The following is a 19,953-nucleotide window of genomic DNA, read 5'->3' on the forward strand; positions in this document are numbered from 1 at the left end:
CTAGTTGTTGGACCAAGGTTGGAGAGCGTCGTCTCTTAGGTCCTGAGCTTGTGCTGCAGACGTCAGAGGTTATTGATGTTATCAGGAAGAGGATGCACACAGCTCAGAGCCGGTAGAAGAGTTTTGTTGATCGTCGGCGTCGACCCCTCGAGTTCGCAGTCGGGGACATGGTGTATCTCAAGGTCTCGCCTATGAAGGGCGTAGTTCACTTTGGTGTGAAGGGCAAGCTCGCCCCGAGATTCATCGGACCTTTTGAGATTACCGAGTGCATGGGCGATGTGGCCTATAGGCTTGCCTTACCTCCTGAGTTGTCTGCGATCCATGACGTGTTCCATGTTTCTATGTTGCGGAGATGTGGGTCAGACACTATTCCTGTAATTGATTGGCAGCCACTTGAGGTTCGTGAGGATGCTTCCTATATTGAGCAGCTGAATCGTATCCTTGATCGGAAGGAGCAGGTCCTCAGGACCAAGGTCATTCCCTTGGTGAAGGTGCAATGGGGTCACCATTCTATGGCCGAGGCGTCTTGGGAACGCGAGGTCGAGATTAGAGAACGTTATCCCCATTTATTTGATGATTGATTGATATGACTGTTTGTATTGCCTTCCTTATATGATGATTGCTATATGATGGTAGTGTTTTGTCTTTTATTTTGTCTTAAATTGTTCAATTTCGAGGATGAAATTTCTTTGTTGGTGGGGAGAGTTGTGAGACCCGACCCAAGTTCGCATGTGTGCATGCGTGTGTGTGAGTATGCATTCCGTCCATCTTGATCCCGCGGTCCTACCGGTTAAATCCCGGTGACCCGTGACCCTTGGATAGTATTTGTGGTCATCCGTGAGCCCAGTCGTGAAGACCCGACTTGGATCGAGTTGAGACTTATGCCATTGTGACCGCATCGTCGCCGCGGTTCCAACCACGCGTCTTGTGCTTCCATCCGATGTGTAGATCGTAAGTTGGGTGCATTTCATTTTCTAAGCCCTTGAGCATGATCATGTAGCCCACCTAGGGGTGGTGTGCACAGATTTCTAGGTAGCTCCCATCTCTTGGAACTATTTCCAACACACACTACACACACACACTACCTAGGCCCTATCCCTACACCACCCATCTCTACCCACTAACCTAAAAAGCCTACTAACCCTACAACATTATTTCTAACTCCCTATTGTCATGATTTATCTTCTCTATCCAAGGTAAGAAACTCATGATTACTTAGCTTAAAAGAGATTTTTCTCTCTTTCCCTCTCATTTCTCTCTCTCTCTCTTCTCTTCTTCCCTAGCAACCTTCCTCCAAAAATCTCCAAATTCTCCAGCCCCTTCTCCTTTTTCCTCTTAATCCATCCATTGAAAACCCATCTCATCTATCTATCTTGGTTCATTGGAGTATTTGGAGCTTGGTGATCCAAGTTTTGGTGAAGATATTTAGGTGGGTGCTTCTTTATTCCATGCAATATCCTTTCTATAGTGTAGATCTTCTTTTTCTTTCATTCGGAAAGTGTAGGACCCACCAATCAATGGTGGAGATCCTACACAATTCCTTGGATGTGGCCAAATGGTCCATCTTATGCATGTATGTCTCATGCATGGGGTTTCCTCTTGATGGACCCCATCATGGAGGGTTCTCCACATTCCATAACTTAATGGGTCATCTAGACCCTTGTATCATGGTTGGGATGGTATCTCATCCATTCATCTCAAGTGTAGATCATGCATGATAAAGATCCATGGTGAAATATAGATGGAAATGTAATATATGGGTGTGATTGTGTTAGGGAAGGCTCAATAGTGACGGAGCCTTCTCCCAATGGCCGGAATATTTTTATTTCTCTTCTCCTACCTTTCCTATGATTGCTGATGATGTGTGTGGTCCACTTGGTGGGCCTGGATAGTCCAGAAAAGTCCAGCTAGGGTGGGACATCCATACCCACCTACACTATAGTTGGGTATCCCATTTGCTGACCTTTATTGATGCATGCAAGTGTGGTAACCTTGGGATTTGTTTTGGACATTTGTAGGGCCCACTAGGGAGGGCCATAGCACCTAGTTCTTGGAGTATTTCCCCTTTTTATTTAACTTATATAATTAATTTTATCCAAGTACATGTTGCTGTCCAGAATTTTCTAGACAGTTTCTGGTTGATTTTGGACCAGATTTTGGGACTGTTTGGGGGACTATTCATAACCACCAAATATACTTTTCTAAAAGGTGGAGATCTCATCTTGATGTTTCCCAAATTTCAGCCCCATCTGACATTCATTGGGGTCCCAAAGGTGTGGTCCAAGTGAGGTGGACTGTCTGGATTTTCTGTACTGTTCCAGCAGCAATCCACCCTGGACAGGTTAGAATTTCAAAATTTATTAAAATAGTTTTGGGTATGTAAAAATTATAAAAATTTAGAAAAATGTGGACCACCCATGGTGGGAACCACCTATAAAATTTTGAGGCCAATGGACACCTGTACACACCATAGTGATGGCTGGACCGGCCCATTACAACATGGTGTCCAGATCAGTCCGATTTTCAGGACAGATTGATTTCTTTAAATGAATTAAAATATTGATAGATGTCCAAAAATTCTAAAAATTTTTGGAGGTATGGCCCACCTGTGGTAGTGTCACTCTGTAAAATTTCAGCTCCAACGGACCTCATTTGGGTAGCCAAAAGAATAGGCCAAGATAGTTGGACTGCCAAATTTTCTGTTGTGCAGTCTAGCAATATGCCTTGATAAAACCATAATTCAAAAATATTTCCTCTAATGGTGGGCCACCTTTTTGGGTTACCTCTCATTGTATGCATGATGAGGGGCCTTGGCCCTCAATTTTCATAGTTTTAGAGGCCCTGGACCCACTCCAATGGAGTGCCCAAATTTAGGACAGCAACATGTTATAATTATGCTTGGCCTTTGGGCTGAAATTTTGAGGAGTGAGGCCCACCACATTGTGAAGATCTTAGAGGGAATAATTTATACCTTTGGTTCCTTAAATGTTGGGCTTAATAAATGCACTTTTGAGGCCCACCACAGTTGAATTTAATTGGGTCCATGAATGTAGCTAGTTGTTGAACTCTTTAGGCCCAATTGGGCTGGGACTTTCCAGATAGGCCCATTAAACTCTTGGGCCATTTTTACCATACTATTGTGTTGGATTAGTGGGCCGGATTACACAAGTAGATGGGCCCATGGTTGCCCACCAAATCAACTTTAATACTTGGGCCGGGTTGTAGGCCCAACTTACTTGACTAAGAGCATGACATTTGTCCATGTGGTTTGAGCAATGTGTTGCCCACTAAGCCACCACAATATATGGGATTAGTGGCCTTTATGTTGGGCCCTAACCTTTCCCCTATGGGCCCATAATGGTATATATGGGTTGGGCTATATGTGTTTTCCTTGGACCCATGTTCTGGATAGGCCTTGGGCCGCCCTTTTTAAAGCCCAACATGAGTGTTTGTGGTATGATTATGGCTGCCCGTTTCTTATTTCTGATGTTGCGTGGTCCTTGAGGCTTGATTCATGATCAATTAGAGATGGGCTACCTCTTGGGGACTAATTGTGGTTGGATGTCCACATTGGTGGCCCTAAGGTAAGCTCATGGGCTTCTATGGGTGGTTAAATGTCCACCATAGACCCTTACTAGGCCCGTTTCATCTAATTAGGCCCATACCATTGTTCTCCTTAGTCTCGTGGGCTACCCTAGGTATATAGGCCCCCACTAGAGGTTGTATTCCTTATAAGGAATTGGTTAAGTACCTAAACCCTTCATGGTTAGGTAGAGAGTTCATCTTCACCTCATTGGCACCCCTATTCATCTTCATGGCCCACTCCCATACGCATCATATGCATGCTTGGTTGAGGTGCGATTGGTCATAGTTATGCCATTGTGTAGGACATGTTGGTATCTCCTCGAGAGATTGATGCTTGGGATTGATGCATGGGTGATTATGTGATTCATGCATCTGACATTGCATAGCTTGTGGATATCCGCCCTTACTTTATCAAGGCCTTACCTCCACAGGGGTATTCGTAGATGGCCGTATGTCTGGACACCAAAAATATTAGTTGAGCATACCAGGTGCATTGGATGCCCATGGGTGAAATTCTCAAAACTTCCATGGTACTAAGGATCTGCTCCAACACCGTGACCAGGTGGAATACATGAGTGCACGAGGGCCTTATACCGTTAGGCCGTGACTCTTACTGTCATGTAATCAGTTGGATAGGGGTGTGGCCTTACCTGCCTGGTGTGAGGAGGCATTGCTAGGCTGAGTCTGACCAGCTCGTAAATGGGTCCGCTACCTTCAGGCCTTGTTGGTGATTGGTTGTCTTTAGGTGAGTAGTGAAGTCTCTTACGCTCGTTTGACCATACAGGGTCTGCAGAGTGGCAGTCATTCAGCAGTGTAATGGACCCCAGTGATTTTCTTATGATTGGAAATGTACTTGACTTATGGTTTGGATATGAGCACTGACATTACTTGCATCGCATTAGCATTGGTTGTACAAGCCCCCCCTTCATGCATAGCCTTGGTATGGCACCCATTACTCATTGCATCGCGTTCATGGTAAGCCTTGGTAAGGCTAGTGATATGCTCATTGATCATGCTTCTCTCCTTATACCTCCTACTATTCTTTTGTGCACCATTGTCACACACTTACACCACCCTCTAAGCTTCTATAAGCTTATGCACGATTGATGCGTGCAGGAGACTCTAGGTAGGTGTCGTAGCAGCAGAGCGTGGAGTAGAGTTAAGCAGTGAGGACTCCAGTGTTACTGATTTCTCTCTCTTTTTCTTTTATTCTCATATATGTCCTTTTGGACCTTTTGGATGATGTAAAAGTTCAAATTTATAGTGGATTTTGCGATGTGTGCCTTTGTTATTCTCAGATGTACTTGTTGTGATCTTAAGTATGCTCGTATTGGAAATGATTATATTGTTATGAAAATCCTCCTTATAGGATCTCAGGATCGGAACCTACCTCAGGAGCCGAGATTGGGGTACTACGGAGGCTGTTGCGGCCAGAACCGGCAATCAAGTTCCTTGTGAGTCCGGTTACTAAGTCTGGGGCGTGACACCAACCCTCGTATAAAATAACCTCTCCTTTAGCAACACTTGGGATCAATTAGACCCTGATCATGAACCATGAAAATATGTTAGATTAGGTAGGGACTAACCCATAAAAACTTGTTTATGATGGGTAGGTTTAAGCCCGTAAACTTAGGTGGGTTTAAAACCGCAATCATGTACAAGATGAGCCTTGTTTAAGTAATTAAATTGGGTCGCACTTTAGACCTATGTACCTACCTAAGTCGAACCTTAATAGGACAACCAATTCAACCTACTAAATGGCTCAATCATGCTAGGCCAATCCGACCTACTAAAAGGACCATTGTGTAAAACAAGTCTAAACCACTCATAACCATTAAGAGGGGTTCAAATTGTCTAACTTTGGACTTCGTGCAAAGACCTAAATCTAACAAATTACTTGGTGTTATATGGTCTTGCATATTTCTTTACATCTTGTAATTTTCATCCGCAATGTATTGATTAGAATATTTAAAATTTTGGACCTTTAGTGTCTAAAAAATAAATTCAAACTTGGATCAATAATCAAATCCAAAAAAATGCACCTTGAAATGGCCTAGCTATATGTCCTAGAGGGGGGGTGAATAGGACGATGCCAAAATAAAACTTTAACAGCGGAATAAAAGAATATGATAGCCAAATAAAATAAATCAATTCACAATGCTGAAATAAAAGCAACCTCAATAAACAAGAATTGAGAAGTTGATACGAATTCAGTTCTAAGGACAACCTTACACCATAAAAACCAAGGGTTTATGGCAGGACAACCTTATTTCTAGAACGTCCTTTGTATCAAAAACTCAAACCGGAAAGAAATAAATAAATAACAAGGAATTGAAATAAATTGCAGAAATTTAAATCTAAATTATTACAACATTCCCATTGTGCTTTGAAATGTAAATTTTACAACATTCACATCCACACATATATTCCACAAATCTGAATGATAAAAGATATAAAACTTAAGCAAGCATTCAAACCACAAGACAAAGAATTATAGTGGTTCGCCTGTGTATACACCAACTATTCAACAATAGCCACACAGAATGCTACTCCACTCCTAATATCCTCACACAGGGGATATTAGCGTTCACTAACAAAATAGGTTTCACAGGTTCACCTAAAACCTTCACAATTATGTCTTTTTAACTTGGGCTTACACAATCCAAAAACCTACACTATCTGAGTTTTCTGGCTCTCCTCAGATAACCACACAATGAGATTTTTCTGGCGAATCTCAAACAAAAACCAAAAGAATAGAAATTTTACATAAACGTAAAATGCCTGGATTTCTCCTTTCATGGCAACCCAGAATAACCAATCGGAGTAGAAGTTCGAATCAACGTTCAATGTCCAATACTCACTTAAAATGGTTCTAATTTCTAATTGATTTTAAATTAAATCAAATGGGCGTAGCTATATTTTATTTTGATTCCAGGAAGAAGGAATACAGCAATTCCTCTTTTCAAATAAGATTGGAATATAGGAATAAAATCAAATAAACAAGCTAACAAAAAAAGAATATTAATTATGCACAACGTAGCTTAAAATGAACACTAACTTATCTTAGAATGGAGCTTTGATTTTCTTGAAGTGAGTTCTAAAACTCTGAGATTCGTGTTCAATTTATAGTTGCAGAAATCACATCTACAACTGATCTTGAGAAAGCTTCGACTGGTCGTAACAACAACGGCATTTTGAAATTTTAAGCGCGATCTTAAAAAACCGTTTTACGACTAGTCGTAGGGATTCTACGACTGGTTGTGGACTACCTACGACCGATCATAGCTGACCCAGGACTGGTCGTAAGAAACATGATTTGCACACTGTAGTTCGAGTTGTAGATACATGACCGGTCGAAGGTCGAGTCGTGACCCTCCTACGACCGATCAACTAGTTCTCAGGACTGGTCGAAGCTTAACCAAAAATTTTTGAAAATCTTCAATAACTTAAGACTGGACGAGGAATTTCTTAGACTGGACGAACTAGTGCTAGGACTAGTCGAACAAGGTCCAGGACTAGTCTTAAAACAGACCAAAATCATCTATAAAGATTCATCTTAAATTATGTAACCAAAATGACCTACCCTAAGGTCAATCTAAGGTCTATCATACCTGGATCATTAAGTATGAACATTGAACTTCATTCTTTTCAGATAATGGTTGACCTTTGAACCTTATGAAGCTTGAGATCTCTACTTGATGTAACTTAATCTTGAGATCTTCTAAAGCTTGAAATTAAACTTCATCTTGAGTTGCACTTGAGTCTTGAAATGTACTTGAGTCTTGAAGTGTTTATCGATGTAGCTCTGAACATTGATGTTTACAGAAGTTAATAAAGTACATGGCTTGACTTGGCTTGAAGTAGTTCGTCGTTCTTGACAGAAGCAATGTCTTTATAGAATCAATGCAATGTGTTGAACAATGTCTTGAACATATATATATATATATATATATATATATATATATCATCATACAAATACAAGACACAGATAGAGTTTTAGCATAACAAAATTTGACAACCAAAGGAGCATGAGACCATAGCACTTACACACCTTCAAGTGGATCATGTTTGATTATTATAATTATATAATAAAGATTTAAATATCATCCCTAAACTCAATCCATTTGTGACTATATTTGGACATTACAGAATCCTAAAACCATATTATTTGTTGATGTACATTTAATGTAAAAAAGTAACCTTTATCTATATATGTTCATTCATTTATAATTTTTTCGAAGTCCTAATCTAATAAACATGTATTTTTATATTTGTATGCACATATACCTTACAGGCTTTTAACACGGCATTGGATCCATAAATAAATGACGAAAAACTTGGCATTGATTAGATATTTTATAAGGATCATGGGATTATTTTTATCAAAGTTACATAGCATATTTTAAAATTTTGGAAACTATTTTAGAACACCGGAAAAATATGTGAGGAGATCAAGTCTCTTAGGTTGAAAGTCCATAAAACGTAAAAAGTAGGGGCAGCTTAGACCCCTGAGTTAAAAGTCCATGAACCCCAAATTAGTATCATTTTAACCTTCATTAATAGAAATCAATTGGGTGAGCATATTGAAAAGTGTAAAATACCAACTACACAAGTCGGGTGGAGAAGTAGCCTGACTATCTAACATACAAATGGCTCTCCTCATTGATCGATGATAGTTAAGTGAGCACATTGAAGAGTGCAATAAATCAACTACATTTTTATTTTATTTTTTTGTTAGCTTGTTAGTACACCCACTGTCAGTTCACACTTCACTGTTAACCACCCCCACTAGGGAATCGATACCAATAAATCAACTACATAGGCCAAGTGATATATAAGAAATGTTAAAGCCAGTTGTAGTAAAGTGGTCATGGTGTTCAATGCAAATCTATCATACTGATTATTGTGGCGAACCCTCCAAGCATTCTTCATGCATCTATGCTACCATAGTGATGCACAAAAAAAAAATGGAAAGAGATCAATTTCTTCTTCATGAGCATATATCCTTAAATTTATAAAGAGAAAAAATCTTTCAAAATGAAACTATAAGCAAACAAAATTTTCTATTAAATATAATACTCCTAAAAAGTAAACATAGCAACTGTATATAAGCGTAACGCACACCCAAAACCCAAATTCAATTAGACAAGATAATTTTTCAAAAAATAAAAATTACAATGATTCTAAAATCTCAATCAAAATTGTAAAATAATTATACTGATGTAAGTTATAACACTAAAAACACCCAAATGGGTAAAAGGAATCGACAACTACAAAACTTAATAAAATTAAGTTCTAACTTAGGACAAAAATAACCTAGTAAATGGCATTTTCACAAAATCCATCAAAAGCCTATAAAGCTTGTCGAGACATTTTTGATGATATATTATGAACAAAAACCTCATAACAGAGTAAAAAGTTATACTCATTCGAACCCATGGTGCACACTTGACTGTTCTTACCTTAAAATGAACTTTTCAACCCTTATTTCAATTCAAATTGCCAATAAAGCCTTCTTTTATTCATTTTGCATCACTACCCACGCTTTATGGAAAAAAATGTTGGGCAATTAAAGAACAATATGTTCATAAGATGAGTGTAGTTGAAATGAGGTTATTCAAATGGATGAATTGCAAGGTAAGAAAAGAATTATTAGAAATGAACGAATTCAAAAGAACTTACGAGTAGCATGGATAGGTAATGAGATAAAGGGAAGTAAACTTAGATAGTTTGAGCATATAGATCAAGAAATGTACTAGTTAAGACTAAGTCGGTACAAGTTGAATGCTTACAAGGATAAAAGGAAGGCCAAAATGACATGAGCGGAGGTAGTAAGCAAAGACTTGATGACCTATTATCTAACTAAAGTTATAGGACTTCGATAGAGTATCGGGGCAGAAAGGTAGAAGGGAATTCATGTATCCAACCTCAATTAGTTGTGACAAAGCTTAGTTGACAATGACCATGATGATCAGCTTACAAATGTATTAGAGGGAGAAATAGTGATTATTCAACCTTAACAAATGCAGCACTCATGAATGATCCAGATCATGCAAATTCCTGGGGACATCATATGGACAATTTCCAAAATCACACTGATCAGGTAAGGCTAACCATAGTGAGTGGAGCTAATACCAAGGGAAAATCAGTTGGTAAATATCACTAAATTAACTATAATTTTTTTATTATGATGCAAGAATAACTGGGCCAACAATTTAGACGGTCTAGATTGCCAAAAACTATGCTCTGTGTGGATGGCAGAAATGTTAAGGTGTGAAACTAACACAAAAGTCCAGTATTTTTCATTTTAACCACGGACTTAACTCGGGTGAGAGGAATCCCCGTAGCCTCGAGTTTTGTAGGCCCATTGCGATGTTTGTGTTATATCCACTTTATCCATCCATGTTGCAAGCCAATTGTAGAACATGAGTCCCAAATTGAGGGAGATCCAAAGCTCAAGTGGGCCACGCCACAGGAAACAGTAGAAATATAATTTCCCACTGAGCGTTCAATTCCTATAGTTTCTGGTGGTGCTGCCCACTTGAATTTTCGAACAACCTCTTGTCTGGGCTCACGTCCAAAAATTATTTGGCAAAACGGATGCGTACATAACACAAAAATCAGGATGGATGCACATTGACAACAGATTGCTGTAAGCATGCGAAAGCAAATCGCCCCAAATGCGTTTCCCACTGAATATTTGTGGCGTCCATGTGGGAGACTTGAAAAACAAACATGCTTACACAAAAATACTTCACATCCCTGACTTAAAAATTGTTCTTTGCTCCAACAGATGCAACCCAACAATACATGACCCCAATCCTTGAAGAAAGCATGTTCATATTTTAGGACCCACTTTCCGACTTAGATCTTGCACACTTGTGCCATGCAAGCACGTGCCAGAGCTCACCTCTTCAACAAATGCTCCTACAACAACATGGGATTTGCCAACAGAAAAATGACTTTTGTGGAAGGTTCATCCAACACCAAAATGTCAAAATCCATGAACAGCCTATACATACATCCAAACACATCATCTTAAGAGACATGCCCCAGGATCAAAGAACCATGGACACATCCTCCAACAACATTGGCTTTGCCAGCACCAAAATGACTCTGTGTGGAAGGTTTATCCAACATCTTAACAGACGTCCCATCAGTTCATGTAAACAAAGTACCCCTGTCAGATGGTGGAAATCAATGAATGGAGATGTGGACCATGGGCATTCCGCCGGCAAGATTTCCAGCTGAGTCTCTTGGAAACTCGGTTCTGGGTGTGACTCGATCCTGACTCAAGAAGACTCATCTATTCAACTCCGTACAACTCGTGCCAAGTCGCTCAGCGAGTCGTAGCGAAGGGTGAGAATTAAGCCCACGACCAGTCCCACATGAAGCACGCTCTTAACCAGAGGGCAACTAACAATTTTATGACTCTTTCTGTTAGAACAAACTACACAGTTTTAACTCTCTGACATCGATTGGTATACCTAGCATTTTAAACTGTAATTATAAAATATCGAGTCGAATCAGGTCTAGTCTTCAAGCCAATCCAACCTGGCTGAACATGAGCTTTTGGGTTTTTGAACTATGTTCCATGATGGCACCATCAGATGAATTGTTTATTTTGACCTATATAAATAAAACACTTACATGGAGACAAATAAACGATATAAAGCTATCTTTTACAGCACAAAAAAAGAAGAAGAAGAAGAAGAAGAAGAAGAAGAAGAAGATAAAGCTATCCAATTAAAATCCACACTTTGGTGCTAAAAGAATTCCCCGAAGCATGCTTTTTTACACTTTCTCCATTCATATTTTCTCAAACTCTGATAGCAATTGGTTCATTACTCTAATTAGCGATCCAGCATGGCACACTCCTCACTCGTGGCATGCTTTTAAGATCTGCATCATTCATCTTGTCAGTCGGCAGGCCTGATTTCCAGGCCATGGTGCATACACTAGGACTCAACTGATTAACGTCATGGATCAAGCACACGACACAATGAAACACATGGGGAGAATTACCATAGATCGCTCTGACTACAATACCATTCGGTGTAAAACAATACGAATATTGCAGACTTGGAATTGCTCTTTGACAGATCATCAGAAACGGCGGAGATCCTTCGGTGGCTTGAAGTTGAGAGGATGGGTTTCCGGAGTGGCCATTTCATCTTGTTTCCACATCTTGATTGTCTTGTCAGCCTCACATGTCACCAGCCTTGAACCTGTAACATCATACGATAGAGCATAGATTCCAGCTTCACTGTCCAAAGACCCTGCGATAAAACATGCAGAGATTTATTGGTTACCGCTGCAGCAATAGTAGCAATATCAGAAACTAGCATCTATGTGAAGTATGATGTATACCAGGCTGTACGATCGTCTGGGACTGCTGGAAGTTATGGCCGCTCTTCCAATCCCAAAACCACATGCTCCCATTGTCACCTTCAAAAAAGCAACTTCATTAATCATAGCAAAAAAGTTATCTGCTTGCGAATAAGAAACATCAGTAGGCTTCAACTCTTGGGCACACATGCCAGTGGAACACGTGCAAGAGATTTGGGTCATTTATCAGGCATTCTCCCTTTGGCGGAGAAAATCAAGCCAGTCCATTTAACAGGTGGTTTGCATGTCCACAAAGAAAATAGACAGTGTGGCTCACCTGATGAGCAGAGTGACCTGATTTTTAGGCCATGGGACCATCTGATGAATGGCCCAATTCTCGTGTATTGCATTTCTCAACATACAATGACAAGGTTTAGTGTCAGTAGACAGTTCTGCAGTGTCAGACAGCGACCCTGGAAGAATCAGTGTTTGAAATATCATTGTGCACCATATACTCCTTGGGCAACACCGAGACATGGACTACCATCTTTATAACCACTACTTGCTTCATTTATATAGGCTTTTTGTTTTTTGTTTTTTTTTTTTTTAAAGGCTACAAAATTTAGAATCATTAAAATAGGCTTCCTGTGAGAGAGATTTTAACGTGTAGCATGATTTTAAAGGTCCTTTCGTCGTTCTCATAGCCATGTCCCACCTTGGTTGGACTGGTTTGGACTCGAACTGGCTGCCTTAATGCCTGTCCTTACTCTAAACCCAGATTAACTAGGAGGTTACCTGTTACTTAATGAAATGAAAGTTCAGCAGTCAAGGCTCGATCCCAAGGCCACTACTGTGCTGATTCATTGGATTCTCATAATTCTAGCACAAGTATTTCCAGCTGGAATGGGTCTGACCAGCAGTTGGACCAAACCGCCGATGGAAACAGGTTAAGGTTCGGTCAGGGTTTAAAAAATTATATTTGCATTTTACTTTGATTGCATAATCCAGTTATTAGACTTAAGATTCAGAGAGACGTGATATCACAACCCAGTTGGTCAAACGACTTCTGTTGATTCCAAAACAACGGCGTAAACGAGACTCAGCTTACCTCCTGTTGCCATCACACCGTCTTCATTGACTGCCATGGAATTTATGATAGTTTTCTGCTGGGAGCTGCAGAAAGAAAATGATATTAGAGTCCTAGGCAAATGCACAACAGTTTTTTGATAATTAACATAAACTTTTGATGAATATTATATAGGCAAGAGCACATTAAAGGAAGGAGCAAAGAGTCCTACGCATAAAACCAATCTTGTCAGACCATCTCATTTAGGGTGTTGATTTCATTTACTTCTTATGGCACATCCACAACTTTGAACATAGAAAAAAATGAAACAGTTTGCTTAACTCAAACTTGACTCAGTTCTAATAGATTCGACTCAGATCAGGTTCACTTAATATAAATATTTATATATTTAAATAAATTATATATTATATATATTATATATTATACATATTAAAACCCTAAAACCTAAACTCAAACTCAGCTCGTAGGCTCGAACTCGAACTCAGCTCGAAAGATCGAGCTCAAGCTCGGCTCGAACTCAGCTCTACCTGGCCTGAACTGCTGACCGAGCCGAGCCGAGCTGTCCAAGTTAGGCTCGAGGACCAAGCCAAGCCAAGTTCGAGCTGGGTTAGACTGCTGGCCGAGCCAAGCTCGACGTGGTTGAACTCGTGTACAGCTCTAAGGGTCAACATTAAACTGAAAAACTGACAAAGCTCGGTGGCTAGGGTCTCCAACTTGAGAAGATTTTTAGGCAACAGCCCACAGCAGGTGGCATCAGACCAATGGTCTAGATTACTAAATGAGAACACCACTTGTATAAACTGAAACCAAGTGCACTCTAGACATCCTTGGTTGAGGATCCTATAATTTCTTAAAAGAAATTCACTTAAGAATATCAAATATGAACTTTAGATCTAGAACAGCTTGAATGTATGAGAACACAAGTAATGTAGCATTCATCAAACTCATGTTCCCTATTTCATCCTAACCTCTAAATCATAAGCCACTCTAATTCAATTTCTGGTACTTCTAACCATCGAAATAAAGGAACAATCCTAGGAGATTCCTGTCAGCGCACACCAGTGCTTTTATCTGGACATGTTATTCCAAATCTTCAATATTTGTCCATGCAACTCGGATAGAGACATCATGTGTTGGACATGGGCATCTGTCGGTGTTAGACGTAGACATGGGAATGAGGGAACCCAAATCCCCAGGCAGCCTTACAATATATAGTGATATTAAAAATAAATAAATAAAAGTATCTAATAAATTTTAGTTCATAAATGCATAAGATACAGAAAAAGCATGTGAATGACCCATAATAAATTGGACTACACAAACAGCACATAAATACTAAGTTAGCTAAAGGCCACTGGGTATCATTTGACACACGAGTATGACATTTTAGGAAATGACTTCCTAAAAGTGTGCACAAGGGTACCGTCTGCATGCTTAGCAAGTATTAAACCTCAAGATGAAGGGATGAGCATTCTGTCATTCTTAACCTACTTCGTCACCACTTTTACATCATCTCTAACCTTTTATATTTGAACTATAGTCCAAAGGTATTACCAACCGAGACAATTATGGATCCGGCAAGGAGCAATGAGTAAACTAAGGAAGCTTCAAATGCGGGAGAGATCCACAGGTTTTTGGGGAGTTACCGCAGCTATCATCATGATGTCATGCTGATGTTGTTCAGACCTTGATTTTGTCCAAGAAACAGATCGGGAAACATAAATGTATATTTTGATGCTTTCAGGTTACTCAACAGGCATTTGCAACATGTCTGGGTTTGAGTTTCGGAACTTCCAATTAGGGAAACAAAAGCTTCTTTTCTGCCTACTTAAATAGACAAGTTGGAATTAGTTAGGACCGTTTTAGGGCTGTTTTCCAGGGCTGAGAATAAGACCAATGTTCAAAATATCGGTATTGTGTCACGTATCACATCCTCGGGATACAGATACGTATCAATTATCGCACGGGATATATTGCTTGTATAGGGTAATTTATCACTCTTTTTGGGAAACGTGGGGAAACATTGGGAAAATGTTGAATTTTTCGATGAAACTTCAGGGATTGTTAAAAATGAACTTAATACACACTTTTAAATCATAACATCTCAAACAAAAAAAAAAAGTGCGCATGATAGGTTTCCTTTGTATAGGGTCCTAAGTTATGCGTTGTCTGACTAAAGTAAATGCAACTATATTCAAATTGAATGCATAACATTTAGAGTGTATGTGATGATCATTTCATCAAACACTCCTAAATACTTTGAAATTAGTCTCAATTGACAACTAGTTGAAGGAAAATTTCGAAGAAAGAAACCTAATATTTTAATAAGTTTTTATTAATTTTTAATTAAAAAATGATTTTTATTTTTTGAAAATTGACAATGACTTAACAAATCATTAGATCGGCCCTCATACGTGCTTGATTTCATGTTTAGAGTGCAACATCACAAGTAATTTTGGAGAAATTGGGAAATATTCGAATTTTCCCCAATTTTCTCCAAATCGGACCACCTACACCCAAATTTTGAAATTTGAGTGTATATGATAATCATTTCATCGAATACTCCTAAATACTTCAAAATTAGTCTCAATTGACAGTTGGTTGAAGGAAAATTTTGAAAAACACATGGAGAACATGAAGAACCTTCTGATATCGAAATCAAAGCTCCAACTCCATGATTTTTAATTTGAAACATGAAGAACTAATGGATTTGTAACCATTTGACACTGATCTAACATAATTTCAACAAAAAAAAGGATCGAAAATGAAAATGTTCATCGGATCAAACATGTGGGATGTATCGGCACTACTAGTGTGTTTCGTATCGCACAGGCGGGATACAAGATATATCGTGGGATATATCAGCCAATATCGTCGATATTTAAAACATTGAATAAAACATATCAAGGGGTAAAACAAAGTAGCTTTTGGTAGTTTTCTACATTTTCTTTTCAATATTCGCTTTATGCTTCTTTCAAAAAATCAAGAAACCAATGAGGGAATGATCAATCACTAAATTATTGAAAACAATGAATATCATTTAAGAGCTCTCAGGGTCCAAAAGCAAAGACATGCACAAGGATTTCCCAAAAGGACAAAACTCATCCAGGTTGGTGAACACTTACAGCATATTATGCAGAAACTCTCCTCGAGGAAGGTTGAATTTCTTTATGTTGTCTGCTGATGCAGATGCAAAACTGTTCCTGATAAAAAGACAGATGAAGTTGATTTCAGGAAGAAGCCTCAAAATCAAAACACAGAAATAAGTAATTCAGCCAGCATAAATCAACATAACTTCAAAGAAAAGGCACTCTAAAATATTGCAAACAGAAGAGTTCAGACTCATACTCTGTAGGATGCTGTGCCATTGCTCGAACAGATTTCTTATGATGGGTGAGGGTTAGCATTGATTTCCCTGCAGGTAGGCATCAAACTGCCTTAGAGAAGAATTTGTGGAAACAAATCAACCTCTAGAACCCATACTTACCACCTCTAAGATCCCAAAACTTAATGGTTGTGTCATGAGAGCCAGTCACCACCTGAGGATCCTGTAAAGTAAAAACATTTATCATGTTGAATATCAAAGATAACATTTACTTCTACAGTAAACACTAATTAAAGTTCTAAGGAGCTTTACTATTCAAGAAAGAAATCAAAGGAGCTTCTTGCAATACTAACACTCGTTGCATAATATGAGGGTGAACCAGTCTGTTTCAAAAGTAGGGGACTCATACACCCCGTATCAGCACCAATTCAACCATAAAGGGCACATATCAAGGAAGGAAGAAAAATAATAATAATAATAATAGACAGCTTTACTCTAGTTTTTTCACTTGGTCCTTCATTTCAACCATAGAGAAAGCTTAAAAACTCATTTTATACTAGATATGGGTTATGTTGGGGAAACACAAGATTTTAGTGATGTTTGATGAATTGAAGTGGGATGAACAATTTCGGGAAAATTTAGAAGAAGAGGAAAACTATCTTTTCTTTTCTTTTTCTTTTTTTATCTCCTTTTTGTTGTGTTTCATTGTAATGTAACCCTAATCTATCAAACCATGTCTGATTTGTGTTTGATTAGCACCTATTTGTTTGACTTTCAGCAGGTCAAGCCAACAGACAGCATTTGTGTCAATGTATGGTCAGTACCCCATTGGATGCATGTTATAAACATTAAAAAAAAATAAATAAATAAATAAATTGATACTTTGGTATTTTACATTTTTCCTCTTTTCCTGATAATTTTTCAATTTTTTTTGGGCAAAGAAAATTTTCAGCTGTCCAATACAGGTCCAATACACCCCGTATCGTATCCTTTTTTGGCCCAGCCGATACGGTGACTGATATCATTTTTTATAACCTTGCATTGTAGCCTTGTCCCATCTATCTAGATCGGATCCATGAATCATGTTTTACCAGTCGCTCATGCTACAGCCCCATCCTCAATAAGCAAACAAGCCTTAATATCCCATATCACCAGCTCAGTCCAAGTCCTTCCGAGTCTTCCTCTCACCCACTTTTCAAGCCCTTCAACGCAAATCAGTGTTCCCATCCTTAACGGAGATGTCTCTGTGCTTCACTGCTCTCCATCATTTTATCTCTTATTGTTACGACTCCTCGGCTGCTTCAAACGAGCTAATTCCTAGTTCTACTTACCTAGTTTTCCCACTACTCAACATCCTCGTCTCTGCAACACTCAAGTCTCTCATTCTAACGGTCAGAAACTTTGCCCCATATAGCATAGCCAGTCAAAAAACTGTCTTATAAAATATTTTCCTTAAGGTATATAGGCATGAGGTGACCACACAACGTTGAACTGACGCGAAATCAGTACCCAATTTGAAAGCACAATGATTTCAAGATAATGTGATTCTAACATGAATTGAGGGAATTCTAGCCAATTTACAGGGTTGTGATGGGATTCAGGTGTACTTGAGCCATTATTAATATTTTATTAAAATTGATGGTTAAGATTAGAATTAAGGCTAGGATTAGATTAGTTATCTTTTGCTTTATGTAAAACATATATCAATACAAAGAAGAGGTTTTCTTCCCCAACCAGTTTCTGGCCACTCCCCAGCGATGCTTGAGGTGGGTGATTTGCATCATGGTCTGGTTCCAGCCAGGTTTGAAAACTAGGGGTGCCAGAATTTAATTAGTTGCCTGTGAATTGGTGGGCTTCATTTAGAGTTGAAGGATAGGTGGGGTGGGGAAGAAGTTCCAGCTCCTTAAAGAGAAGATCAAGTGGTGGAAAGGGGAAATTTTTTGGAACATGCAATGAGCAGACCTGATTAGCCCAAGCTAGCTTTCCAACTAGGTCCCAACATGTATCAACCATATGACTGTTGAGGCCATGACCACAATCATTGCCAAAATTTGTGCCACGACCAACCTAAGTATCTCGCCTCTAACACGACCTCCCCCCCGCTAGATGCATACCATGATTCAAACCGATTAGATGATGAGGAACCCCCATGTGATCATATTAGTTGTACGATAAACTCTGGAAAATGTCTCTATGACTTATGGGATCTCACTTCCTCTAAGAATCTAAGCTCTCATGGGTTCAAACCCAGGTCGCAGGTTAGAGAGAAATTTGGCCACACATAACTCCTTCCTTTGCTTTTGCATAGTCTCAATGTTTGTTGACATTAGTTGATACACATTCAATTCATCCCACATGCCCCGCGTGACAGAATAATACTCTCCCACACTATCTCCCTGGTGGAATGAAAATATATTCTATAGAAGCTCATATATAAGACTTAGGTTCTTCTCACCCCGAATAAATCACCTTCAAGTTATCTCAGACTACTTTGGCAGTCTTGAAGAAGATAACATTCTCACTAATATGTGGCTCCATCATAGATTGGAATATCAATATCGTATTGATCATTATGATCGTATCGTATCCGTATCCGTCGATTACAATACGCAATACAGGTCCGTATCGGCCCACGGCTCCAGTTGCTCTCTCTCTCTCTCTCTCTCTCTCTCTCTCTCTCTCTCTCTCTCGCCTTTTTTGTTTTCTCCTTTTGATTTCTTTGCAAAGACGGATTTTTTCAGAGGCATTTCCGACTAGATCTAGGTCAAATTCGAATATCAAAACTTGTTTTTTTGCATCAAATCAAAGAATCGAAGCCCCTGAGCCCAGTTTTACAAAATATAGGATAAAAAAAGTAAAAGAATTCCTTATGCAGGACACATGATTTAATGCTAGCATGCAATGTGGAGATTATGAAAGAGTCCATAAAGTAATTCAATTAACAAAAGATGTTAATCCACCAAGTAATTAAGAGTAAACAATAGGCGATAAAATCTAATTTAACCTAAATCATATGCCCGCATGCTAAGGAATCACATAAACCAATTAAAACTAGGCCCGATGGAAGGATAGAACTTCCAATTTAGCATAGGCACATTCCACAATCGAGGGACACATTTGTAGGTTTTATTATTAGGGTTAGGAAGGGGAAAATCTGAAATTTGAAAAATTAAGGTTCATGGCAATTGGGAATTTTAGAATTAGGGTTTTTTAAAATTTGAAAAAATAGAAAATTGGGGATATAGGGTTTAGGGTAGGGTTATGGATGGGAAATCAAGGGGTTTTTTTGGGGGAAGCAAAGGGAAATCAAAAGATTGAGTGGCTGTCCATGCGGTTAGCCTAGGGGCTCATACGTGTGGGTCGTTGGCTAGGCTTTTTGGGTCCTCAATGGTTGATTTCGGTTAGAGTTGGAGTTGGATGATGAGAAGTTGAAGAAAATATGATTTGGATGGTCTTGGATAGGAAGGGAAGAAAAGAAATGAAGTTTTTGAAAAAACACCTCTTTTGGATAGAAATGAAGAGAGAAGGAAGACGATAGATAGAGACCTCGCACCTCCGTTGAATGGGGAATGGAATCACACCACACCCAAGCTCCAAATCACATGGAGTATTCTTCAAATCACATGAA

At 39.0% G+C, this 19,953-nt stretch overlaps 1 protein-coding gene across 2 annotated transcripts in view; it reads right to left on the reverse strand.

The window, feature by feature from the left end:
- Positions 1 to 19,953, reverse strand: part of LOC131218898 (protein pleiotropic regulatory locus 1-like) — a 151,676-nt gene that overhangs the window by 79,696 nt on the left and 52,027 nt on the right. Inside the window, exons 12-17 of one of the 2 annotated variants that reach the window (XM_058213775.1) lie at positions 16,488 to 16,548; positions 16,349 to 16,415; positions 16,126 to 16,203; positions 13,022 to 13,086; positions 11,956 to 12,033; positions 11,192 to 11,864 (exon numbers count right to left, since the gene is read on the reverse strand). In XM_058213775.1, coding sequence (XP_058069758.1) covers positions 11,692 to 11,864; positions 11,956 to 12,033; positions 13,022 to 13,086; positions 16,126 to 16,203; positions 16,349 to 16,415; positions 16,488 to 16,548 — 522 coding nt within the window. In that variant the 3' untranslated portion in view covers positions 11,192 to 11,691. Of the gene's footprint in view, positions 1 to 11,191; positions 11,865 to 11,955; positions 12,034 to 13,021; positions 13,087 to 16,125; positions 16,204 to 16,348; positions 16,416 to 16,487; positions 16,549 to 19,953 lie in introns of those variants that run through there. The other variant, XM_058213776.1, reaches the window with a different exon arrangement.

The sequence above is a fragment of the Magnolia sinica genome, chromosome 11 (assembly GCF_029962835.1).
Source record: "Magnolia sinica isolate HGM2019 chromosome 11, MsV1, whole genome shotgun sequence".
In the NCBI taxonomy this organism is placed as follows: Eukaryota; Viridiplantae; Streptophyta; class Magnoliopsida; order Magnoliales; family Magnoliaceae; genus Magnolia; species Magnolia sinica.